Source organism: Microchirus variegatus (assembly GCF_963457635.1).
Source record: "Microchirus variegatus genome assembly, chromosome: 11".
NCBI classification, from domain to species: Eukaryota; Metazoa; Chordata; class Actinopteri; order Pleuronectiformes; family Soleidae; genus Microchirus; species Microchirus variegatus.
Window position 1 is genome coordinate 16,228,355 of NC_139812.1, and position 26,480 is coordinate 16,254,834.

A 26,480-nucleotide genomic window follows, 5' to 3' on the forward strand; every position below is an offset into this window, starting at 1 on the left:
AAAAAAATCCACCCTACCAAGTTGTGGCTCAGCTAAAATTTCTTGATGAGTCTAGTGCAGGGGTGACAAACTCAGTTTAATATGGGGGGCCACAAACAGCACAATTTGATCTCAAGTGGGCCGGACCAGTAAAATAATAGCATAAGAACTTTAATGATGTATAATATCTTTGTAGTGCACATAATGTCCACTCATTTTGGGGTTTCAGTAAATTCTGCTTTAATTCTACTGTTTACAAGAAATGTATGTAGGCAAAATGTACTCAGCATGTACGCTGATCATGTATGTGTGCATGGGGGTGTATTTTCTGAGTAATGCACATACTGGATTGTGCAACAAGATTGTGTGAATCTGTATTGTTTTCTGCATTAGCAAACATTTTTTTCTTTGCAGTGGTGTGTGTGTGTGTGTGTGTTACACTCCCTCCTGTTGTATCACAGTCAGACACGTTCACTGAGTCACCTCTCCTTCCTCCTGCCCCCACCTCGAGCTTGTTGACTGGTTTGTAGCTCGTCATGTCAAAGAATGTGCATCATTATTGTCACCATGTAAAGTTCTTTTGCATCATTTCATCTTAGTCTTTCTTCTTCCATTGAAGTTGATCTTGGGTGTGGTTAACATGTCTGCATAGTTCTTGCAGAGTATCAGAGCAGAAAATCATTTGCTCACAAAACTTGAGGCCACACTCAAAAGTTTGACAGATGTTCAAGTAGCTGCCGTGAGGTCAGCAGCAGTCGGGGGCCTGAACACCGGTGTTGAACGCTCAGAAATGGCCACTTTGACCATGGGCAAGGTGTGTTCTGCATCATGGTCACCTTAATCTTCATCATCATCATCATCATCATCATATATGACACAGTGGATTTGTTGTAGAGGCTTTGAAGTGTTATCACAGTCTCACCCTCTCCTCCTGTCTGGCCTTACACACCATTTCTTCTTCAGCATGTGTGTAGGCTTTGCCCGTCCCCTGTGACGCCCATTTCTCTTGATGATGTAGACGTTGGGGTTATGAGGGGTTAAAGGAGGAGCGCGGGGAGGAGGAATCTGACACTTCAATCTTCCTTCTGGGTGGGGCTGTCTGAACGGTGGGAGGGTCTTTGAGTCCTGGTGGTTGGTGTCTCGATGACGGGCAGGAGTGGAGGTCAGGTCAGTTTCAGTGCAGTGATCTGTGAACAGAGAGAGGAACTGTGCGAGTATGGTGGTCGCAAAATATGAACTTTTTCTCTTTTTTTTTCTCTTTTTTTTTAGACTGTAATGTGTGTATCTTCGACAAATGTTTATGCAATCATTCTTCACTTTGCCTACTTTTCTATATTTTTGTTATTTTATCTTTTTTCCTCCTTATCTACACCACTCAGGAAATGTTTGGATGTTAAGATGAACTGAGTTTGTTGAGATTCAGTGGCGACGATCCGAGACCTCACATCAGCCCTCCCATTTCTACACAAATGGAGGGTGGAGGCTGGAGAGATTTTGTCTCCAGGTTGGCCATTTGCTGTCCATGGAGCCTCAGACCACCGCTCTACTTGATCCCACTTCTGACAACAAATTGTCATGGCAAATTCTTAATAAGACCATCACGTGTGCACAGACATTAGTGAGTGGATAGATAAGGTCATAAAAACAGTAGCTGTTTTGTGAATTTTAGTATCTTTCTGCAAGAGGAGCAGACAGCACAGTGAATCAAGGTTGAATGTGCAGTAGTTCCTGGAATAGAGTCACAGTTCAGATTGTTATTTTATTATCTTATTTATTCTTCACCCTAAACTGACCAATACCCGTATGAAAACAATGCGTCAGCTTTTCAACAGCATCAGACTCCTCACTCCTTTAATTTTCTTTTGTTTCTGGGACCTGTGTGGGTTATGAGTGATTATTTTTACACCATGTGCACATGGAATTTTGGGCGTCCCCGTTTCCCCCAGGACACAGGGAAGATTCTCGGTCTCTCGAAGCTGATAACTTTAGAGAAGGCCAAATAATGTTTTTTCCCTTACATGTAGGAGAGGAGGAAAGCAGTAGGCGGCGCTCCGTCCACTTAGGTGATGGCAGGGTCAGAAGCTGGGTGAAAATCCTCTTCTTCAAATCTTGCTCTTCTTAGTATTATTCCTTCTATCGTGAATAAAGTCACTTATCTATAATTTTTTACACCATTTTTATTTTCTTTATGTTGACAGTGTGCAAAATGATCTGATGTGATGGGATCAGCAAAGTGTCTTTGCGCAGATCAGTTAAGGACAGGCTCAAGTCAATTATTTTGTAAGATTGGACAGTTGCCTGCTGTTGATGTTCTGTGTTCTATGTTAATGGAGTACATTACTGTCCAAAAATTCCCATTTTTACAGTCATTTATTACAGTGTACCTTAAAGGGATACTTCAGTAAAAGTACAAGTATGTAACCAGAAAATGACTTTGGTAGAAGTCGAAGTCACTTTTTTTATAATATTACTTAAGTAAAAGTCTTAAAGAATAGGAAATTTACTGTACTTCAGTATCAAAGGTCATTTTCTGATATGTATCCGTCATGCGCACAGCTAACCGACGAATGTATACGACGTCTATAATAACAAGACAATACAAAAGAAACTTGTCATGTAAACGTGTCCTCATACGGGATCCCAGAAGACGACTGCGGCATTTTGATCGGCGATAGCCGGGTTGTTGTTGTTTTTTTTCAGCCTCAAGGCCTTAGAAGTTTTTATATCGAGTAAATCAAAGTTGATAACCATTTATTATTGACTGGAGAAGCCCAAACTTTGGACCTACTTGTGAGTCAGTCAACTTCCACCAACTAAACATGAAGATCCTGAACAAAGACGAACTGCAGATTGCAGAAGGAGTTCTGTTAAAACATCTACCTCAGAGTTATAAGGTATTTAAACTCACATGCATTTATGGTACACCTGTAAACCACTGCTGTCCTAATTTTGAATTTCGATTGTTGTTGTTTTTTAGGTCTATGGGTGCCTTTATAATATAAACAGGAACAAACCAACTTCACAGGAGGTAGTTGTTGATTCATGGCCCAAGTTTAAGGTCATCATTTGCCGAACTGATCCTAAGGTGAGTTCATCTCACCAGAAATAAGCAAATTTTTTCTGTGCCACATGAGCTTGATCCATGGGGGGTTTGTTGTTATTTCACAGATCAAAGGTGTTCTGGAGTCCAGGAAAGTGGTGGCATGTTTCAGCACTGAGGAACAGGCTTTAAGAAAAATGCTGATGGACGAGAATGTACTAGACTGGAGTTCAGATTTCATGACAGGAGGTGAGAGCACTGTCACGACAGAACTCTGTGGTGTAATATCCTCTAAATGCAGTTTGATCAAATGTAGAATACTTTATTAACCCCATCATACAGTGTGACAGAGACACAAAGAGTACACAAAATACACTGTGCATGCATAGTTATTGTACTTCAATACATTTCTGAGTTATGTGTTGAACCACTTTGCCTCATTATTGTTGTAGTTTCTACATTACAAACTATGTGTCACATTTGAGTTTTTTCTGCAGTGCATACTTTCACTTTTGCTATTTGAAGTATATTTCACTCATAATATGGTAAATGTTTTCAAATCTTTCTTTATTTAACTTCAGGATTTGACTTGTCCCAAGCACCCATGCTTAAAGAAGTGTCTTCTGAGAGAGATGTTCGGTTTAGACAGGTGGATGTGGTTCACCTCTTGTATTTGGCAGACAGCAGCCATCTTCTCACACCAACAGTTGATAAGTACGCTCTTAAAATTTTAGTACACTTGAGAATTTTTCACTCAAATCTGTATCAGAAAGTCTTAAGTTTTCCTGTTTAAGTAAGGCTATCATAAATGTCTCTTTCCCTGCAGTGATCTTGAATCAAGGATTTCATCCCTTGACCTTTCCCATGTTGACTTGGTGAATAAAACCTGGAAGTATGGAGGGAGTGAGCAGACTTACAACACCATAAACAGTTCATTAGCAATTATCCGTCATACTGCATCACTGATGAACTGGATCAGCCGGTGTCCTGGATTCTGTTGTACGACGACTGTGCCATGGGCATGTTGTACACTCTACCAGAGCACAGAGGGAAAGGTTATGCAAAAGTTCTTGTCAGCACTATGGCAAAAAGACTCAGTGCTGAGGGCCACCCAGTCTACTGCTTCATCGAGGAAGAGAACGTGACTTCCTCCAGGCTCTTTAAAAACCTTGGCTTCACTGAGGATCCCTCATACAGGGCAGGGTGGTTTAATTTCAATTACTGATTTTGTAACTGTTTTCTTTTTTTTCATAACTTGTGCATCAGACTCACAATGGCCGCGTTTCCCAGAATCGTTAAGAAGCTCTTAACGCTAAGATCTTCTTTGGAGCGCTCTTAAGAACGAAGAACGTGTTTCCCAGAGTCGCTCTTAGCTTAAGAACATCTTTCACTAAGAAGGAAACGTAAGATCGAGCTGACCCACTCTTAACAGCCTTCTTAGCGATCAAATGTTCAGTGGTCATAGCCGCTAGGGGTGTCTAGATTTCTAGGCTACAGTGATCAAGCCGCATCAGGGAAATTTATATCCTCCACTTTTTGAAATAATAAAACAATGTTCAATGTTGAAATGCGCTCATAGCTGTGGACCACTGGCGCAAGAAACATAGACTAATAGTAGAGAAGAAAAAACTGTTATTGAATTACACGTTTATGAGTTTATAGTACTACACATAAAATTATAATAATAATAATAATAATAATAATAATAATAATAAAATAATATAATTCCTCACTTTCTGAGAGGCCTCGTCCCCCTCAACATCAATGCCCCCTGTCTGGCTTTGGAATTCCTGCCACTTCTTTCAGACAGCACCCCAGTCACGCAGGCCACATGGGCTGGAGGGGGACATCTTCTCGGCTATAGCCTGCCATACACGGTTCTTCACTGTGATGTTTTTCTTTCCTTTAGTTCCACCAAATAAAACTTCACGGTGCTGCCACACCTCGTCCACCAACACGCCCATCTCCTCCGCTGTAAACGACGGTGCCCGCTTGGTTATTTTGCTGCCGATTTCTTCCATTCTCACATGTGTGTGCCAATATTCACGGGGGTATATATGCGCTAATGGGCTTGATTACTACTTGGATACACCTGATGGCACACACACACACGTTATCAAAATGAACTTAATGCTATATCCACTTGCAAACACTTTGTTTGTGCGGGAGAGACGCACGTAGACGCGCAACTAGGCTACTTGTTGTTTTCTTTTTTATTTTATTTTATTTTATTTTATTTTTATCTTATATATATATGGTTATCAGCACATAATGTGAAGCTAATCCACTAACTCAGTAATCATCATGGATATCGCAAGTTCTTATAAACAACGACAATAGAAAGGATGGAGGATGGACGCAGTAAAGCTAGAAGAGTTATGGGTAAAAACAATGTAGACAACTGGTGTGCTTGTCAAAACGTCATACGTTAACGGCACGCTAGAACAAATCTAAAGGTAACTTAGCCTTTATAGGGCTGTGTAACGTTGATGCGCGTGCGTACCATAGCATTAATTCCTGTAGGCGCCCCTGAGCCTAATTGCACCTGTGTGGGGGGACCACGGGGCGCTGTGTGTGACTTATGCGCTGACAAAGCGGTGGGTGATCGATTTGCCTGGCATCGATTGATTCAGTTTCAGCACCACCGTGGTGAACAGCTCTCGTTAAGAGCTTCTTTGGCTTGATCTTACGGTTCTCCTAAGAAGGCAGTTAAGAACGCGTCTGGGAAACACCCGTATCTTAGCGCTCCTTCTTAGCCATTCCTTCTTAAGAGCCTTCTTAAGTCCTTAAGAAAGATCGAATCTGGGAAACGCGGCCAATGACTCATCAGCAAATTTCAAAATATGTCTGTTCTCATATTTACTTTGACGCATATTTGTGTAACGGATAAACAAAGTAAAGGTGAGAGAACACAGCCTTGAGGTGAGGCAGTTGATGAATACAGTGATTAGCTTGTGTTCTATTTGTCAAAAACAACTCGCGGGCCGGACCAGTAAAATATAAGCATAAGAACTTTAATAAACTATCTTTTTACAAAACAAATGATGAATAAACCTAGAATTTCCTGAGGAAAAATAAATGTAATTTCAGCAATGTAACCGGTTTAACAGCCTTATCAGAAAATGACTTTGGTAGAAGTTGAAGTCACTTTTTTAATAATATTACTACAGTAAAAGTTTTAAAGAATATGACATTTACTGTACTTGAAGGGCAAGTTGCCGTTCAACTCGAAGGTTGTGGGTTAAATTCCTGGCTTTGCTAGTCTATGTGTGTCCTTGAGTGAATTCGTAATTGAATGGGTGAAAACTGTAGCGTAAAGCAGCTCATCAAGACAAGAAAAGCTCTGTATTAATTGGGGCTGTAAAGATATGCGTATGGAAATCGAAATCGCGATACTCAGAGCCACAAACCTTGTCTCGTGGCATGAGAAAACGGAATCGCGAAACGCCCTTTATAACTCCCAGCTATTTTTCCAGTCAGCAACATGATATGAGCCGTTAGTGCTACCAAACTTTTCAAATTACTATTATTTTTATTAGGGGTGTCAAATTAACGCGTTAATTGTGATTAATTAATTACAGTCATCATTAACGCATTATGTTTTTTAATCGTGTTAATCTCTTCTTTACTGATGCCCTCAGTACCGGGCAGCGTCAGACACAGCGACAACAACATCATATAAAACCAAAGATTTCTCTCTTTTCTGTAACAAAATAATACTGTTGAAAAATACAAAGTAAATGATCAATCCGACTGGGATTTGTCCCCAAAGCATGCTGGGAAGTGCAGTTCTTAGTGAGAAGCAGTTTTGTTCCAGGGGAAATAACTTATTTTGATAAACAGCAAAGGTAAGACAACATTTCCGCTTGTATTTCTTGAAAGTCAGTTGTTGTTTTGCTCTTATTTTGGGGCTGAATCCGTGAATCTCGGCCGCAGAGTGATAAAAATGGTACCGCTGGAATCTGTGAATTCCCGCTGTTTCCGTTGCCGCTTTTAAACATGTGCGCCGTAAAGTTTTTTTTCCCGCTCCTGCTGTTTGATCCATCGGTGTTTAAGCTGTGTTTTGTGAACATAAGAATAGTTTATATGAGCTTTTAGCTGATGTCAGTAAAGAAGAGATTAACGCGATTAAAAAACAACATGTTAATTATGACTGTAATTAATTAATCACAATTAACGCGATCATTTGACACCTCTCATAAACATAATAGTAATTTGAAAAGTTTGGTAGCACTAACAGCTCATATCATGTGGCTGACTGGAAAAATAACTCAGAGTTAGAAAGGGCGTTTCACGATTCCGTTTTCTCATGCCACGAGACAAGGTTTGTGGCTCTGAGTATCGCGATTTCGATTTCCATACGCATATCTTTACAGCAAATTTCAAAATATGTCTGTTCTCATATTTACTTTGGCACATATTTGTGTAAAGCATAAAAAAATAAAGGCTTAAGAACACAGCCTTGACGTCAGCCGGTCAAAGAACACAATGATTCAGATAATGATTCATTCTATTTGTTAAAAAATTTTAATTCCACCATACAAAATTGTGGTTCAGCTGAAAGGGCTTGATGAGTCTATCTAAGACAGGGAAGGACATTGTTAACCACGCTGCTACCTATCTCTAATAACTGCATGGTTCCATGGGCGCCAAAACATCTCTGACGAGAGGCTAACATATCCACGCACAGCAGCCTATATAATTCCAAGACAGCATAAAGAAACTCATCTTGTGAACGTACCCTCACACAGGATCACAGAAGACGACGACTGCGTTTTGATCAGCAAAGCTGCTTGTTTTTTCTGACTCAAGGTCTTTTTGAAAACCAGCCATTCAGTCAACTTCCACCAACTAAACATGAAGATCCTGAACAAAAACGAACTGCAGATTGCAGAAGGAGTTCTGTTGAAACATCTACCTCAGAGTTATAAGGTATTTAAACTTGCATGCATGTAAACCACTGCAGCACTTTTTTAGATTGTTGTGTTTTTTTAGGTCTATGGATACCTTTATAACATAAACAGGAACAAACCAACTACACAGGACTTAGTTGTTGATTCATGGCCCAAGTTTAAGGTCATCATTTGCCGACCTGATCCTAAGGTGAGTTCATCTCACCAGAAATAACTTATTTTTTCTATGTCACATGAGTTTGATCCATGGGGGATTTGTTCTTATTTTACAGATCAAAGGTCCCGTGGAGTCCAGCAAAATGGTGGTATGTTACAGCACTGAGGAACAGGCTTTAAGAAAAATGCTGATGGATGAGAATGTACTAGACTGGAGTTCAGATTTCATGACAGAAGGTGAGAGCACTGTCACGACAGAACTCTGTGGTGTAATATCCTCTAAATGCAGTTTGATCAAATGAAGAATACTTTATTAACCCCATCATACAGTGTGACAGAGACACAAAGAGTACACAAAATACACTGTGCATAATAGTTATTGTACTTCAATACATTTCTGAGTTATGTGTTGAACCACTTTGCCTCATTATTGTTGTAGTTTCTACATTACAAATGATGTGTCACATTTAAGTTTTTCTGCAGTGCATACTTTCACTTTTGCTATTTGAAGTATATTTGACTCATAATATGGTAAATGTTTTCAAATCTTTATTTTATTAACTTCAGGATTTGACTTGTCCCAAGCACCCATGCTTAAAGAAGTGTCTTCTGGGAGAGATGTTAGGTTTCGACAGTTGAATGTGGTTCACCTTGTGTATTTGGCAGACAGCAGCCATCTTCTCGCACCAACAGTTGATAAGTACGCTCTTAACATTTTAGTACACTTGAGAAATTCTCATGCAAATCTATATAAGAAAGTCTAAGTTTTCCTGTTTAAGTAAGGCTATCATAAATGTCTCTTCCCTGCAGTGATCTTGAATCAAGGATTTCATCCCTTGACCTTTCCCATGTTGACTTGGTGAATAAAACCTGGAGGTTTGGAGGGAGTGAGCAGACTTACAACACCATTAAACAGTTCATTAGCAATTATCCGTCGTACTGCATCACTGATGAACTGGATCAGCCGGTGTCCTGGATTCTGTTGTACGACTACTGTGCCATGGGCATGTTGTACACTCTGCCAGAGCACAGAGGGAAAGGGTATGCAAAAGTTCTTGTCAGCACTATGGTTAAAAGACTCAGTGCTGAGGGCCACCCAGTCTACTGCTTCATCGATGAGGAGAACGTGGCTTCCTCCAGGCTCTTTAAAAACCTTGGCTTCACTGAGGATCCCACATACAGGGCAGGGTGGTTTCATTTCAATTACTGATTTTGTCACTTTTTTTCAAAACTTGTGCATCAGACTCACAAATTACTGTATCACCAGCAAATTTCTAAATATGTCTGTTCTCATATTTACTTAAAATAAAACAGTAAAGGTGAGAGAACACAGTCTTTGATTTAGATAAAAAAAACAATGATTTAGATAAAAAGCCATTTACTTTCTCACACTTTGTGTTCTAGTTGTTGTGCTTCACATGAGCAGTTGACCCCATTGTCGCTCTGTCTCACCAGCTTAAGCATTCGTATCTTGACTTGTTTTGTGTATTGTAAGCATTTGTGTGCACTAGTTTGGTTGTTAGTTGTATTTTAGTTCGGCATACATGCCAGATTTTTGAGTTGTTCCTTTTGTTTGTGTGTTACTCCCGTTGAAGGCCCTGAGCCTGATATAGAGGAGCTATTCCCTTTATGTATTTTGGTTTGTGGTTTTTTTGTATTTTGTTTGGGAATAGCCTCCTCCTCCTCCTTTAGTTTATAGTGTTTGATTTGTGTTTAAATTTACATAACTTTATTAATAAAACCTTAATTTTTGCTAAACCAACAACATCAAGTTTCTACTCAAACACAGTAGAATTAGCAGGCCCACGACAAGTGGCCTGTATTAACAATCCCTAACAATCCTTCAGTTTACCATTGTCAACAAAGTGACTTCATCTTTCAATTGTTTCACGAACAAGGAGCCTAGATTTAGTTACTACATGTCATGTCAGTTAAGGTATGGACAGATATGACTTATGGGAAAATAGATAAATGCAAAATGGAGTAAGAACAATAGCAGATTAGATCTGTAGATTAAGATCTGTTAACCATGACACAGAGTGCATTTAATAGTTCTAGACAATTATCTTTTGAACTATTTAGCAACTCCATCCCAAACAAGTACTTCACACAAATACTAACCATTGTATTACATTAAAAATCAGGATATTTAAATTGTTATATCTTCTAGAACACAAGCTCTTGTAAAAATAAAATAAACTTGAAATGTCCAATTATACATTATTCTTGTTATTATTAATAACGTATTTACTTGTTTCTGTTCTTCTTTTCGTGGAAGGTCTAAGATTAGTTAATATAATAGTGGTATAAGGACAGTTATGATATTAAGTGCTTTCACCTTCTCAAAATTCACAAGTAGTGTGCTAATTATGATAAATCCTCTTTCAGCATAAATATATTCAGAATTTGGAATATTTTAATGCTAAATATACTTTGAATACAGGTAGATAGGCTTCTGTTCACAACTCTAATAATATGTCTACATTCTCAGAGACACATTATTTTGAAACTTTGAGACATTATGAAAAACATGGTGACAAGTCTTATTGATGATTCTAGGGTTAGGATTAGGCTTATCTATAAGGTAATCTGTATCTAGAATCAGAATCAGTATACTTATTGATCCCAGTGAGGAAATTCTTGAAAGGATATATACATACAATGTATAGGAATAACAATAAAAACTATGTTGTGATGCTTGTGATGCTGTGATCTTGATTCAGAATTCATCCCCAATAGAACGGATAAAAGAAACTTGGGCAAGGAAAGGACTTACAACCTGTCTATCTCTCATCCACACACATCAGTAAGATACAGAGTGTTCAGTCTTTGCGGGACAAACATGGCCTATTACAAAGTGACTATTTCAGATAACTCCAGGTACATTATCTTAAAAATAAGTCCATTTCTAAATTGTATAATGCCTTCTTTTCTACTAAAACTGAAAACACCTTATATATTAAAGACAAGTGGGAAACAAGAAGCAGGAATAAGGCTTTCTGAGGAAACTTGGGGGGGGGGGGTTGCATCTTCCAGTGGTCCTCGACTAATTACATGGATTGGAGAGAACATTGCTTGTTTAAATGTTTAAGATATTTTAAGACTACAAGAATAGGAGTTGGACATGCTGGAGACAGTGTGGTTCAATGGAGGCAAATCATTTTCATTAACTCTTAAGAGGCTTTCAAAACAGAATTACTTAACAGGGTGACGTTAACGTTGAAAAGACCCCCATAACCTTGTTGGAGCAGGATGGATTCCGATGTGCGGTGTGTGTGTAGGAGAGGAGGAAAGCAGTAGGCGGCGCTCCGTCCACTTAGGTGATGGCAGGGTCAGAAGCTGGGTGAAAATCCTCTTCTTCAAATCTAGCTCTTCTCAGTATTATTCCTTCTATCTTGAAGAAAGTCACTTATCTATAACATTTTACACCATTTTTATTTTCTTTATGTTGACAGTGTGCAAAATGATGTGATGGGATCAGCAAAGTGTCTTTGCGCAGATCAGTTAAAGGTGAAGTAAGTAGTTTATAGTGACATCTAGAGGAGAGGCTGAAATTTACAACAAACTGCTCTTCTCACCCCCTCCCTCCCAAGTAAAAGTCTTAAAGAATATGACATTTACTGTCCTTCAGTATCAAAGGTCATTTTCTGATATGTATCTTTCATGCGCACAGCTAACCGACAAATTTATATGACATATATAATTACAAGACAATACAAAAGAAGCTTGTCTTGTAAACTTGTCCTCATACAGGATCACAGAAGACAACTACTGCATTTTGATCAGCCAAGCTGGGTTGTTTTTTTTGTTTTTTTCAGTCTCAAGGCCGAAACAAAGTGGATAATCACTTATTATTTACTGAAGAAGCCCGGACTTTGGACCTACATGTGAGTCAGTCAACTTCCACCAACTAAACATGAAGATCCTGAACAAAAACGAACTGCAGATTGCAGAAGGAGTTCTGTTAAAACATCTACCTGAGAGTTATAAGGTATTTAAACCTGCATGTATTTTTGGTACACCTGTAAACCACTGCAGCCCTAATTTTTTTTTTTTTTTTTTTTTTTAGGTCTATGGATACCTTTATAACATAAACAGGAACAAACCAACTACACAGGACTTAGTTGTTGATTCATGGCCCAAGTTTAAGGTCATCATTTGTCGACCTGATCCTAAGGTGAGTTCATCTCACCAGAAAAAATGCATTTGATTTTTTTGTCTATGCCACATGAGTTTGATCCATGGGGGGTTTGTTCTTACTTCACAGATCAAAGGTGTCCTGGAGTCTGAGAAAGTGGTGGCATGTTACAGCACTGAGGAGCAGGCTTTAAGAAAAATGCTGATGGAAGAGAATGTACTGGACTGGAGTTCAGATTTCATGACAGGAGGTGAGAGCACTGTCACGACAGAACTCTGTGGTGTAAAGTCCTCTAAATGCAGTTTGATCAAATGAAGAATACTTTATTAACCCCATCATACAGTGTAACAGAAACACAAAGAGTACACAAAATACACTGTGCATGAATAGTTATTGTGCTTCAATACATTTCTGAGTTATGTGTTGAACCACTTTGCCTCATTATTGTTGTAGTTTCCATATTACAAACGATGTGTCACATTTAAGTTTTTCTGCAGTGCATACTTTCACTTTTGCTATTTGAAGTATATTTGACTCTTAATATGGTAAATGTTTTCAAATCTTTCTTTTTTTAACTTCAGGATTTGACTTGTCCCAAGCACCCATGCTTAAAGAAGTGTCTTCTGAGAGAGATGTTAGGTTTAGATACACCTGTGTGGTTCACCTCATGTATTTGGCAGACAGCAGCCATCTTCTCACACCAACAGTTGATAAGTACGCTCTTAACATTTAATACGATTTTTCACTCAAATCTGTATAAGAAAGTCGAAGTTTTCCTGTTCAAGTAAGGCTATCATACATGTCTCTTTCCCTGCAGTGATCTTGAATCAAGGATTTCATCCCTTGACCTTTCCCATGTTGACTTGGTGAATAAAACCTGGAAGTATGGAGGGAGTGAGCAGACTTACAACACCATTAAACATTTCATTAGCAATTATCCATCATACTGCATCACTGATGAACTGGATCAGCCGGTGTCCTGGATTCTGTTGTACGACGACTGTGCCATGGGCATGTTGTACACTCTACCAGAGCACAGAGGGAAAGGTTATGCAAAAGTTCTTGTCAGCACTATGGCAAAAAGACTCAGTGCTGAGGGCCACCCAGTCTACTGCTTCATCGAGGAAGAGAACGTGACTTCCTACAGGCTCTTTAAAAACCTTGGCTTCACTGAGGATCCCTCATACAGGGCAGGGTGGTTTCGTTTAAATTACTGATTTTGTCACTTTTTTTCACAACTTGTGAATCAGACTCACAAATGACTGTATCACCAGCAAATTTCTAAATATATCTGTTCTCATATTTACTTTGACACTTATTTGTGTAAAGGATAAAACAGTAAAGGTGAGAGAACACAGTCTTGATGTGAGTCGGTCGAAGAACACAATGATTTAGATAAAAAGCCATTTACTTTCTCACACTTTGTGTTCTAGTTGTTAAAAAAAAAAAAAAAAAATCCACCCTACCAAGTTGTGGCTCAGCTAAAAGTGATTGATGAGTCTAGTGCAGGGGTGACAAACTCAGTTTAATATGGGGGGCCACAAACAGCACAATTTGATCTCAAGTGGGCCGGACCAGTAAAATACTAGCATAAGAACTTTAATGATGTATCTTTTTTTACAAAACAAATGATGTAGAAACCGAAAATTTCCTGAGGAAAATAAATGCAATTTCAACAATATTACTCTTTACCAGTCTTGTATAAAGTACCTGAAAGTGATACTTGAGTAAAAGTACAAGTATGTTCCGAAAATGACTTTGGTAGAAGTTGAAGTCACTTTAAAAAAAGAAAAAAAAGAATATAACTTAAGTAAAAGTCCTAAAGTATATGACATTTACTGTACTTCAGTATCAAATGTCATTTTCTGATGTAAAATGTAGGAGGTTAGGAGTCAGAAGTTATAGGATTGAGCCACTGTGGCTCAGTGGTAGGGCGAGTTGTCTTTCAACTGGAAAGGTAAGGATTCAATTCCTGGCTCTGCTAGTCTGTGTCCTTGAGAAAAATGTGTGAATGGGTGAAAACTGTAACGTAAAGCAGCTCATCAAGACTAGCAAATCTCTGTATAAATACAGACCATAATACCAACTCTTCTTCTTCTTCTGATTTTATTTGGTAGTAATGAGTAACAAAGACAGTTAGAGGAAATGTAGAGGAGTAGAAGTAAAAAATTGCCAGAAATATAAATAAATTGCAGATACGTTAATGTTGTACTTAAGTAACTGCAGCAAAGAAGATAATTACACATGTGCATGAAAGCGTAGTGATCACAGTGAATCAACAAAAGGCACAAACTATTTAGTCACAGGTATCTCACACTGTAAAATATAGCATTTTATGAAAATTAAAACAAACAAAAAAAAATTTAATCCTGTGGGCCGGATTGGACCTACTGGTGGATCCGGTTTTGGCCCGCGGGCCGTATGTTTGCGCCGCCCGCAGCTATAGGCGGCTGGCCTGACAGGGCAGCTCGTCGGTAACCTCGCACGGTTCCCTGGGCTCCAAAATCATCCGTGACGCACAAGACACGAGGCGCTGTGATATGGTTGTGGCAGAAACGGGTGCAGGAGAAGAGTGTCTGTCACCGTGGCACCGAGACGAGAGGCTAACGCACAGCTGCTGACTGCGCGTCACGCGTACCGCTAACCGCAGAAGGTATACGACGTCTATAATTACAAGACAATACAAAAGAAACTTGTCTGGTAAACGTGTCCTCATACGGGATCACGGAAGACGAGGACGGCAGTTTGGTCGGCGAAAGCTACGGTTGTTGTTGTTTTTCAGTCTCAAGGCCTTGGATGTTTGCTTATGAGTAACTTGTGAGTCAGTCAACTTCCGCCAACTAAACATGAAGATCCTGAACAAAGACGAACTGCAGATTGCAGAAGGAGTTCTGTTAAAACATCTACCTGAGAGTTATAAGGTATTTAAACTTACATGCATTTATGGTACACCTGTAAACCACTGCTGTCCTAATTTTTGAATTTCGATTGTTGTTGTTTTTTTAGGTCTATGGATACCTTTATAAAATAAACAGGAACAAACCAACTACACAGGAGGTAGTTGTTGATTCATGGCCCAAGTTTAAGGTCATCATTTGCCGACCTGAACCTAAGGTGAGTTCATCTCACTAGAAATAAGCTATTTTTTTCTGTGCCACATGAGTTTGATACATATACATACTTGTTCTTACTTCACAGATCAAAGGTCCCCTGGAGTCCAGGAAAAGGGTGGCATGTTTCAGCACTGAGGAACAGGCTTTAAGAAAAATGCTGATGAAAGAGAATGTACTAGACTGGAGTTCAGATTTCATGACAGGAGGTGAGAGCACTGTCACAACAGAACTCTGTGGTGTAATATCCTCTAAATGCAGTTTGATCAAATGAAGAATACTTTATTAACCCCATCATACAGTGGGACAGAGACACAAAGAGTACACAAAATACACTGTGCATAAATAGTTATTGTGCTTCAATACATTTCTGAGTTATGTGTTGAACCACTTTGCGGTTTCTACATTACAAACAGAATTCTGCAACTTTGACAATGTTAAAAAATATATTTATTATCACAGTAAGAATATGTCACAAGCAACTACATGTTTAATTTTTTTTTCTGCAGTGCATACTTTCACTTTTGCTATTTGAAGTATATTTGACTCATAATATGGTAAATGTTTTCAAATCTTTATTTTTTAACTTCAGGATTTGACTTGTCCCAAGCACCCATGCTTAAAGAAGTGTCTTCTGAGAGAGATGTTAGGTTTCGACAGTTGAATGTGGTTCACCTCATGTATTTGGCAGACAGCAGCCATCTTCTCGCACCAACAGTTGATAAGTACGCTCTTAAAAGTTCACAAGATTTTTCACTAAAATCTGTATAAGAAAGTCTAAGTTTTCCTGTTTAAGTAAGGCTATCATAAATGTCTCTTTCCCTGCAGTGATCTTGAATCAAGGATTTCATCCCTTGACCTTTCCCATGTTGACTTGGTGAATAAAACCTGGAAGTTTGGAGGGAGTGAGCAGACTTACAACACCATTAAACATTTCATTAGCAATTATCCATCATACTGCATCACTGATGAACTGGATCAGCCGGTGTCCTGGATTCTGTTGTACGAGTACTGTGCCATGGGCATGTTGCACACTCTACCAGAGCACAGAGGGAAAGGGTATGCAAAAGTTCTTGTCAGCACTATGGCTAAAAGACTCAGTGCTGAGGGCCACCCAGTCTACTGCTTCATCGAGGAAGAGAGCATCATTTCCTACAGGCTCTTTAAAAACCTTGGCTTCACTGAGGATCCCTCATACAGGGCAGGGTGGTTTCATTTCAATTACTGATTTTGTCACCGTTGTTTTTTTCCATGCTTGGGATTTTGACTTGAGTTTAAGTATTTGGGCACCTCCATCTTCACCTGGATCATCATGTCGTGCCTCACCATGGTCCACCACAGGAAATTCCAGGACATCCTCCTCATCCACTTTATGGTCCTGTAAAGCCATCCAGCTCCAGAGCGATGGGCTTTACACTGGACCTCTAAGGGCGTTCAGATAAAATCAGATAAAATGCAAGTAGTCAATACTTAATTAGAAAACAAAAACAAATACCTGTGATAGTCCAACTAAAACATATACAGCTATACAACACTGGTCTGACTATTGCTGCATTCCAGAGCCCATCCAAACCAGTTGGACGTGGGACTTATCCTACCTCCAACGAGAAAAAGTGCACTTGAATGACTGTCGAAGTGGGACCTCCTACTCGCAAAGTCGGGGCTGATCGACCTACCCCGCCTTCACCAAAATGACGGAGAATAATGGCGGCTCCCATGGAGTCACATGAATAGGCTATAAACTTTACTTTTCTGCGTGTAGAGTTGTTTTAGACACAGCAATTTTATCACAACTTGTTGTTCATGTTATGGCGTGAAATTAAGTCGTTGTCGTTATCCGTTAGCATGAAGATATGTAGGGCTACCGTAAAAGTATACTCATGACGTTATATGTATGGCTTTTACATATATACGGCTTGCTGGTTTATGGAAGTAGACTGAATTGCTGACAGTCAAAATGACTCTTCAAACATAAATCTAAAGCGCCGCGATCGTCCATGTTTTCTAACATTCGACTTCAATTGCTGGAACGCTTTGAAGTAGGAGCTAGTACAATTCAGGTAGGATAAGTCCCACATCCCATTTGTTTGGATGGGCTCTGGAACGCAGCATTAGTGCCACAGTTCCCACCAGGAGATACATTAAGCTGGGACACAGAAAAAAAAAGACAACAGTGATAGTCTAATGTAAGGCCGTTTCTTTTCTGTTTATTCTAATGAGCTTCTAATAATCTAGTAACTCACATTTGCAGCACAGAAAAGGGGCGAGATAAGTGTGACATCCTACAGCATGGTAAGCATGGTTATACATTTCCTTTGGGTTCAGAACCTTCTTTGAGATGTACTTACAGAACTCTCTTCAACATCTCATTTCTTATGCGAAGAGGCACTTGACACATGACTGGAACTGTAATGAAAAGATGAATTCATAATGTAAATATTGTGCCCATTTAACAGCAGCAGATTTCATACTGTCCAGGCTGCATTGGTGCTAGTTGTAACTTACATTCAATTTGTAAATTGTAATACTAATGATTTTAATTAATAATGTTGTTGTTTTTTACAGTACATTAACTCAAATGTTCTACCTCTTGATTCACCAATTATTAGTCAACTATACGTTGAATTTGAATGAACGAAATTACTGTTGTGAATAGTATGAAAGCATTTCCATGTGAGTCAACAGAACATTCAGTATTTTAAAGGAAGGGGGGAACAACATAATGATCTGATGGGTTTACCTCAGTTCTGTGAACTTCTCAAGACGTTGCAGCCAAGTGTTCCAGTACTGCAGCATCAGCTCTGAGCTCAACTGATGAGCGTGGGCCGGTGAGCCGTCCTTGTAGGCCACTACAATGAGTCCATGGTCAACCTGCAGGAGGAACCAATCTGTTAGTCTGACATATGCTGATCACAAAGATTAATGATTTTATATTCATTCTTTAAATAATAAATAACAACAACAACAACAACGTGGGTGAAACTCTGGGAATGAAAGATCAGTGCATCTCAATAGAACACCTGGTATTTGTAGTTGCCGTCGTCGTTCAGAGCCCCAGCATAGGCTGCCACTTGAATGGGGTTGTCGTACGTGTTGCTCAGGAATGGCTTTGGCTTTTCTGACGTCTTCCAGTCAATAACACAAAGCACACCTCTGCAGGGTAAAGAAAAAAAAAACTGTAGTGAAGATGAACACAGTCTATTTGTGTCTGCAAAATGACTCTTTACGTACCTGTAGCGAGCAACACAATCCACAATTCCCAGATACTTTAAAGTGTCGTGTTGTACGGTGCTTTCAATAGCTCTCACTGCACTAACATCTTCCAGTATGTGAGAGATGCTCTCCATGTAACCCTGAATGTCAGGAGGAAGCGCTGGTGTGTCTGAAAGCTGTCCGTCCTTCTGTGTTGCATCCATCGACATAATGTCATCCAAAGCTGAATGGAAACGTTTCCCTTGCCTAAATAAGTCTGTTTGGGGGAAAAATGGTATGGATTTTAGGTCACTAGACTCACACACAAGCATGAATTCACAACAACTATGTAATTAACCTCATGATTAGGATCAGACACAAAAAAAAACAATCAGTTGCTGTAAGTTAACAGACTTACTTTGACTGTAATCCTTGAATCCATCTTCTCCAAGTTCTGCAATCATCTTCTTCTTCCATCTCTCCAGATAGAAGATCTGTTCAGAGGAAAGAGTCTGCTGAAGAACACGCGTCACACTCGGTATTGACGCCCTGTCTTGACCCCTTTTCAGAACGATCCGTAGCGGAGGTCCCGGCTCTGCCTCGTCTGTTTCTTCGGTCTTTTCATGGTGCAAGAAAGGATGGAGGGATTTGGGTTCCCTCATCTCGGACACTGTGGAGGGCACATGAGCCCTGACTACACGTCCATAGATGTGCTCATCCTCCGCAAGAAGAGTCTCTGGAGTTTGGGAGCTGACTCTCGAGGACATGACCGACTTTACGAGAGAGGAGTAGCGCTCACTGCCCGCTAAACTGTATGAGCTGCGTCTTTTTGGGGAGCTGAGGTATCGGCAGCCAGAGAAGTTTCTCACAGGGAGGGAGGTGCACTGGTACAGGATGCCTCCAACACACATCACATGATTACGAATAAACATTCTGGCGACCCTCACGCGAAAAACGCCAACAGACGATAGCTTAATGTCGAGGTTTATACGGTTAAATACATATAAACAGCTATTTCAAAGTTTTTAGCACACATTTTGAAGTCGGTACTTGCCCCAACATGTCCCCGAGTCACAGAACGACACAAACATGCCTGTGTTTCTAAACGACGCGCCTCCGCTGTTACACCAACTTCCGGATCTGGGAGTTGTAGTTCTGGGGTGAGAATTCGTAACTGCGTTTAAAACACTACGAACTACGTTTCTCATGAGATGCAGTGTATCACTGAAATACAACCGTGGGTCTCAAACTTGGCGGCAGTACTTACGGTTCCGTTCTGTCCTTTTTTTGTCTTTATTCATCTTTCGTTCACATTATTTAATTTTTTAACCACAGTGGATGTTGGTGTTAACATTTATGAATATAAAATCAAAAGATTATAGGCAACAACTGATATCCATTCATTTAAATAGATACCACATTTAAATGGTTTGTTGTGTGGTTGTTTATTTACAGACCTTTTCTTAGTATAATACATATTTATTATTATTATTATTATTATTATTATTGTTTGTCATCGTCATTGCCTTTAAAATAAATTGAAATGTACTTTCCTTTGAACCCGATCATTTGTCTATCTCGTGTATAATATTGTGTATCAGTAAATGCACACATGCACACAATGATACAAACGATCGAGAAGCTTGGTGCAGCAGTATGTATGGCGCAACTTGAAAAAGTGTGTATTCCCGTCTTTAATTACTAATATGACAACAACATGTGACATTTATGTCGAAATGAAATTGTTATCATAGTAAGCCCGCATTAAGGACAAGTAACGTGACTCATTGTGTTAAAACCCAATCGTAGCTTACGTGGACTGACATTGTCCAGTGAAATGTCACGTAAGGCGGGATTTAATGTTTCATCACCAGGATGGGGCGGAATAGAAAAGTGACTTGACAGCTCGTCAGGCGGCTAGAGGAGGGAGGACCATATACTTCTTCCTGTTGTTTATCACAGTTTCATTATTTGGATGTTTGGCCTGTTCTTGCTATTTAAGTCCCAATATGACGTCCACTTTAGACGAAAACAGCAAGGAGAAGGTAAGGCGACTGGCCCCTGTCGTGTAAATTGCACCTTAAGTTCACCGCACGTTGCTGTAGACAAAGCTAACAGTATCGTCTGCTCTGTAGCATTTTATTCACCGCTAACTTTTCTGACCATACAACGCTAGCTTGCGGCTAAAGCTAGCTGACGTTTGATCAAGTTAAACTGTCACAACTGAGTTGTGTAATCTGTAAGAAAATGCTATTTGGACGCGTTACATCGTGTAATGGTGAATGGTAAAGAAAATCAACAGCCTGGGTGGCATTAAGGTTTCATACGAATGCTTTACTTCATTTAAACGACTGTTAAACGGAGCTATGCAGCACTGACACACTGCAACAATCGAGCTACATTTACCAGCATGTAGTCTAACATACAGCATGATTTTTATTTTTATTTTTATTTTTTATTTTTTTTAAAGGTTCTGCCATTTTGGAGGATATAATCGAGTGTGCTTTGTCATGTCAAAGAGGAATTACAGCAAACTGTTGCTCTCAAAATATGTCTCTCTGAATTAATGGCAATAAAACAGCATATTATAACTTGGGGCTATTGAATAAGACATGTTTTTTAACCAACGTAAAGACACAAACTTTCACAATGTAACAGTAACTGCCTGCAGCACCTCCCTCCCAGGCACCTGAAGTTGCAAACTTGAAGTGCCTCCTGTTTTTTTGTTTTCTGTTAAATGCTGTCCCACTTTTCTTTTTTTTACACCACCCATCCATTTCTGTGGATGGGTGGTGTAAAAAAAAGAAAAGTGGGACAGCATTTAACAGAAAACAAAAAAACAGGAGGCACTTCAAGTTTGCAACTTCAGGTGCCTGGGAGGGAGGAGGCAAGAGTGTAACTATCAAATCATCCAACCAACCAAAATGATGCAAAACAAATAACATTAATGATGTAGTCCAGATGCTTAGATGAGCCTTAAAACAAATGTATATGTATTCCAACAAGTATTCTCACATATCTGTGAATGAACCAATGTGTAGCCCCTTTACATGGCATATGGGTGAAATAGTCACATTCTTTACCCATGGCATACAACAAAATTTGGGGACAATCGTGTGATACATTAGAATTCAGAATGCTACTTTGGATAACTGTGGTGTATTCGTCTTAGATGCGCTCTGTGTCTGTGGATCTAAACAACGATGCCTCTCTTCTCATTGACATTCCTGATGCTCTCTGTGAAAGGGACAAAGTCAAGTTTACCGTCCATACAAAGGTAATACTCTGTTTGTATTGAGAAAAGAAAACATAACCTCAATTATGTTCAATAAGGGAATTAAACCTTTTAAATTCTTAACATTTCATCTTTTTTCCCAGACCACTCTTAGCTCTTTTCAGAAGCCAGAATTCTCCGTTCCCAGGCAGCATGAAGACTTTATCTGGCTACATGACACTCTGGTTGAGACGGAGGAATATGCTGGCCTGATAGTGAGTTGGCCTACTTGCAGACATGATTCACATACATAAACAGAAGATGTGAAATTGTTACTTGTGTACTCCATGGGAAAAGTAGAAATTGAAAAACAAACACGTCATTTTTTAAATTCATGTTTTCCTGCTCAAAAAAAGAAACAAGCAGTTTAATTGGAGATTATTTAAGCTGTTACAAATATGTAAAGTAAATGATGTCCTGCTTTGTTATTCTTAGATTCCTCCTGCACCCCCAAAGCCTGACTTTGAGAGCCCAAGGGAGAAGATGCATAAACTGGGGGAAGGTGAAGCCACAATGACCAAAGAAGAGTACACTAAAATGAAACAAGAGCTGGAGGCGTGAGTGGGACTTTCAAACCAAACATCAATATGTTGTATTGAATCATATAAAAAGTGCCATGACCTTTTTACAAAAGCGGATTTCTTTTTTTCAGTGAATACCTGGCTGTGTTCAAGAAGACAGTCCAAGTGCATGAAATCTTCCTGCAGAGATTGTCCTCCCACCCCATGTTAAGCAAAGACAGAAACTTCCAGATTTTCTTAGAGTATGACCAGGATGTGAGTTCCTCATAATGTGCTGACTTCCTTTTCCAAGTTGTTCGTTGGAAAGAGAGGAAGTCGAGTTTACTGGACGCTTGTGGCACATGACATACATCCTGCTGTGATCAGCAGTTACACATATCTGTGCAGGCTTTGTCAGTGAGTCGCAGAAGTGTTTGTTTACAGAGCTAGGCTCAGAGCTAAATGCTTTATATGTTTTACTGTACATAACACTGTGATAAAAGAGCATAAGATACATATATTTGTGGACCATACAGTGACAGAATTGTAAAAAGATTCAGGAACTTGGTATAAATACAAATATTACTTTAGGGATTACTTGGTTCTATTGCACAACATAACAACTAACAAAGAATACACACTTTTCTCTTTCTGATTTCTGATTTGTTCTTTCTTCATTCTCTAATTTTAGCTGAGTGTGAGAAGAAAGAATGCTAAGGAAATGTTTGGAGGATTCTTTAAAAACATGGTGAAGTCAGCTGATGAGGTCCTGATCTCAGGAGTAAAGGTGGGTCATCTGCGCGATCTACTGGTTTTGTTTGTTTAACAATATTTCAGCCGTTGTAGCCTTGTTCTTTGTTAACACGTCTCCCGTTTGTTTCTGACACAGGAAGTAGATGATTTTTTTGAGCAGGAGAAGACATTTCTGCTCGACTACTTCAGCAAGATTAAAGACTCCACTGCTAAAGCCGAGAAAATGACCCGTGCACACAAAAGTATGGAAATGTTTATGTGTTGTAGACTATATTAACGTAGTGAATTGCTTTTTGGGTGGTGCAAAAACAAGCATAACATATCTGGAATTTGTTTTTGATAGATATTCAATTTGTTTGATTTCAGATATTGCAGATGATTACATTCACCTTTCTGCCACCCTAAACACTCTCTCAGCTGAAGATACTACAGCTAACAAGAAGTGAGTGGACTAAATACCTTTCAAGGTGCTGGGTGATGTACATGTCTTAAAGATGTAACTACAGCATTTCCTGGTCATACCTTTTTATATTTATTTGTCATCAGACACCTGGAGAAATTGTCAGACCTGTTTGAGAAGCTCAGAGTAAGTAGAGCCTCATATCGACAAATTGTGTCATCTTTATTTGGATTTTTTTGTGGCAGCTACTGTTACTGTACTGTTTGGCCTTGTTTTTCCTCTGGGTGCAGAAAGTGGAGGGAAGAGTCGCATCTGACCAGGAGCTGAAGCTGACAGAGTTGCTAAGATATTACATGAGAGACATCCAGGCTGCTAAGGTGAGAGATGTTTATCATCTGTTAGTTGGTAAAGCTGGTAATAATCTGAATCATTGTCGGATGAAGATAATCTGTATTGTTTATTCTTTTATATATTTTTGTTCAACTATCTGGACCATGTCTTTTAAGGACCTTTTATACAGGCGTGCCCGGGCGTTAGCCGACTATGAGAACTCTAACAAAGCTTTAGATAAGGCGAGACTGAAAAGCAAGGACATCGCCCAAGCAGAAGAGCACCAGCAGCACTGCCTGCAGAAATTTGACAAACTGTCAGAATCCGGGAAGAGAGGTATGTAGATCCATATATAAGAGATATGTACATGTTTTTTTATAGTATGCACAACAAGATCCTTTATGCTGCACCATGTTTTCATCTTAGAGCTCACAGGTTTCAAGGGCAGGCGTGTCGTGGCCTTCAGGAAGAACCTCATAGAGATGGCTGAACTTGAAATAAAACATGCCAAGGTGAGTACACGATGCAGCAGGAGATTTACATTCATACTTTGTTGTCAGGTTATTGTAAAACTGAAATGTGTAAATATAAACAAATGTCCCTTACGTTCAAAATATTGTCAACTAAGTTTACAGTGCTGATTAAGCCTGTTAGCTCCGCAACATTGCGCTAGTAAAGCGAGACGGGTGAAGACAGGTCGGGGTATGACTGAAAACATAAAAATTCCCATGGAAAGTGATAACTGCTTCTCAAAAAACTGCCCAAACTAAACATTTTTTCATGGCCATGCCCACAGCTGCATCAGTTCTGATAGTATTGCTTGACAGCTCATTTTTAGGAGAAGGATGCAGCATGACAATAATGTTGCATAGTTCTATTCACAAAGCGAATGCATGAACCAGGACCCTTGCACTTGGCAATAATGTTATATCTCTTGTCACTTTCTCCACAGAACAATGTGGCTCTATTGCAGGGATGCATTGACCAGCTCAAGAGTAACTGACATGTTTTCTTTTGAGTGGTCCTGTCCTGTCATCGCCAAATGACCAGATAGTCATAACAAAAAAGCAACCTGGCATCCCTGGGGTCCCTGCATGGACATGAATACACATTTGAGACCCACCTCCTCCCATCCAGGGGTTGGATACAACTTTCAAGCCCTGCACACGACCAAGTGTCTTGTGAGCAGAATGTCTTCATGTTTACAGAGCCCCCTGTCCTTTGGTCTGTGGTCCATCCTTTTCCATTATTTATGGAAGTCGAACTCACTGTTAATGTCCTCAGAGAGTGAGGGAGGCTACCACCATTCACGTCTTCCATATTTGCAGCACAATCAGAGGTGACTTTTCCCTTTTTGGTAATTCCTAATTCTTCTTTTCACATTATACACATAGTATATAAACCATGCCCTTTTTACATTCATTTCTGTCACCATGAATTTGGACTCTGAACTTTTCCCTCATGTAAATACTTTTTTTAAGGCTTAGAGAGGCTTTTTTCTTGCATAGACACAACCTGCGTTGTATGATTTATATGCTTAAACGCTAATTTGACAGTTTTAAGGAAGCACAGCTTTTGTTGCCTGGAAAAGAAAGACTCATTTGTGCTTTGCATTGGTAAGTTGTGAAATGACAGTGTTGGTAAAACACCCATTTAGAAGTCAGATCATCAAGTGTCCAAACATAGCTGCATTTCACCTCTGGAGCAGACAGTTGAATTGGTTCTTATTTGTAAGAGATGGCCTCAGATCCATAGTTATCATAGATGCACATTAGCTTTGCAAATATGATTGAATGTCAGAAGGTGTCAGCAAGAGATTTGTAGAACAAGTCAAATAATGGACTATTTGAGCAATAGTGCTTTTGTCTTTGCACATTTGCACAGAGGACACACAATAACCACGTGCTGTGTTTCTTCTTTACCCCAACCAGCTCTGCCTTTTCACTCTTTCTTCTTCACTTTGTAATTATTTCCTTTTTGTCTTCTTTTCATTATAAATTGTTAATGACAGGCTCTCGTGTATCTGACCTGATATATTTTTACCAGAGCTTCTAAATAATAAAAAAAACACACAAGAAAAATGCACTAAAAAAGAAATACTTTACAATTATGAGCAGACTCGTTGGAGTGTTAAAATGCATTATAGTTTTTTATATGAAATTGAATGTATTTCTAATGGATTCCAACCTTGTGAAGTCCTCAACACCATGCTTTTCCTACCCGATGGTATTTTATAAATTTGTAATAATGGCATTCAATAAATATTTTTCCCGAGTTAGATTTTTGTTACTCGTTTGTTAGAGGTTTCCTACGATACATACTCAGTCATCTACTTGCTTGTGAAAACAAATAACCCTTTTTACCTCTAGATGGCAGCGTGCATCTGTCTTATCTACTGTACTGAATTTAAACACAGCTGAATGTGTGTTTGTGTTAAATCCATTGACCACAGTTCGTCCTGGAATGGAACAGTGCGGTGTTTTAGGTAAGCTTTGAGGAAATGCCAGGGTGCTCATGGGAATGACCACAACCGAAATGCACACGCCATGTCTTCTTTTATGAGCAGAATTAAGCAACATGGCCTTAAGAATAATCTGCAGCAAATCACTTTAGAGACTATTCAGCATCCTTTTTTCTCACCAGAACTCAACAAATCCACACATAGCACAAGCAATATACATTGTGATAAGAGTGA

General features: G+C 39.4%; 5 protein-coding genes across 5 annotated transcripts; 4 read left to right on the forward strand and 1 right to left on the reverse strand.

Annotated features, from left to right (window-relative positions):
* Window positions 1–7,876: 7,876 nt before the first annotated feature.
* LOC310933811 (glycine-N-acyltransferase-like protein 3) lies at window positions 7,877–9,298 on the forward strand (the record flags this gene model as incomplete). Its single annotated transcript, XM_083897381.1, has 5 exons — window positions 7,877–7,951; window positions 8,015–8,122; window positions 8,205–8,325; window positions 8,755–8,788; window positions 8,899–9,298. 5 exons carry the CDS (start codon window positions 7,877–7,879, stop codon window positions 9,296–9,298), a joined length of 738 nt encoding a protein of 245 aa, XP_083753507.1.
* Window positions 9,299–12,004: 2,706 nt separating this feature from the next.
* LOC310933812 (glycine N-acyltransferase-like protein 3) lies at window positions 12,005–13,443 on the forward strand (the record flags this gene model as incomplete). Its single annotated transcript, XM_083897382.1, has 5 exons — window positions 12,005–12,079; window positions 12,158–12,265; window positions 12,356–12,476; window positions 12,808–12,940; window positions 13,044–13,443. The coding sequence occupies 5 exons, from the start codon at window positions 12,005–12,007 to the stop codon at window positions 13,441–13,443; spliced, it is 837 nt and encodes a 278-aa protein (XP_083753508.1).
* Window positions 13,444–14,801: 1,358 nt separating this feature from the next.
* LOC310934134 (glycine-N-acyltransferase-like protein 3) lies at window positions 14,802–16,779 on the forward strand. The gene is made up of 5 exons (XM_083897791.1): window positions 14,802–15,147; window positions 15,233–15,340; window positions 15,425–15,545; window positions 15,929–16,061; window positions 16,165–16,779. The coding sequence occupies exons 1-5, from the start codon at window positions 15,073–15,075 to the stop codon at window positions 16,562–16,564; spliced, it is 837 nt and encodes a 278-aa protein (XP_083753917.1). The 5' UTR covers window positions 14,802–15,072; the 3' UTR covers window positions 16,565–16,779.
* Window positions 16,780–16,964: 185 nt separating this feature from the next.
* On the reverse strand, window positions 16,965–19,593 carry mgme1 (mitochondrial genome maintenance exonuclease 1). The gene is made up of 5 exons (XM_083897790.1): window positions 18,947–19,593; window positions 18,568–18,805; window positions 18,357–18,489; window positions 18,077–18,207; window positions 16,965–17,742 (listed from the first exon to the last, which is right to left on the reverse strand). The coding sequence occupies exons 1-5, from the start codon at window positions 19,458–19,460 to the stop codon at window positions 17,703–17,705; spliced, it is 1,056 nt and encodes a 351-aa protein (XP_083753916.1). The 5' UTR covers window positions 19,461–19,593; the 3' UTR covers window positions 16,965–17,702.
* Window positions 19,594–20,438: 845 nt separating this feature from the next.
* Window positions 20,439–26,063, forward strand: snx5 (sorting nexin 5). The gene is made up of 13 exons (XM_083897881.1): window positions 20,439–20,573; window positions 21,701–21,805; window positions 21,907–22,017; window positions 22,238–22,359; window positions 22,455–22,578; window positions 22,994–23,089; window positions 23,192–23,297; window positions 23,422–23,497; window positions 23,602–23,641; window positions 23,746–23,832; window positions 23,962–24,121; window positions 24,212–24,297; window positions 24,738–26,063. Exons 1-13 carry the CDS (start codon window positions 20,538–20,540, stop codon window positions 24,786–24,788), a joined length of 1,200 nt encoding a protein of 399 aa, XP_083754007.1. The 5' UTR covers window positions 20,439–20,537; the 3' UTR covers window positions 24,789–26,063.
* Window positions 26,064–26,480: the final 417 nt, after the last annotated feature.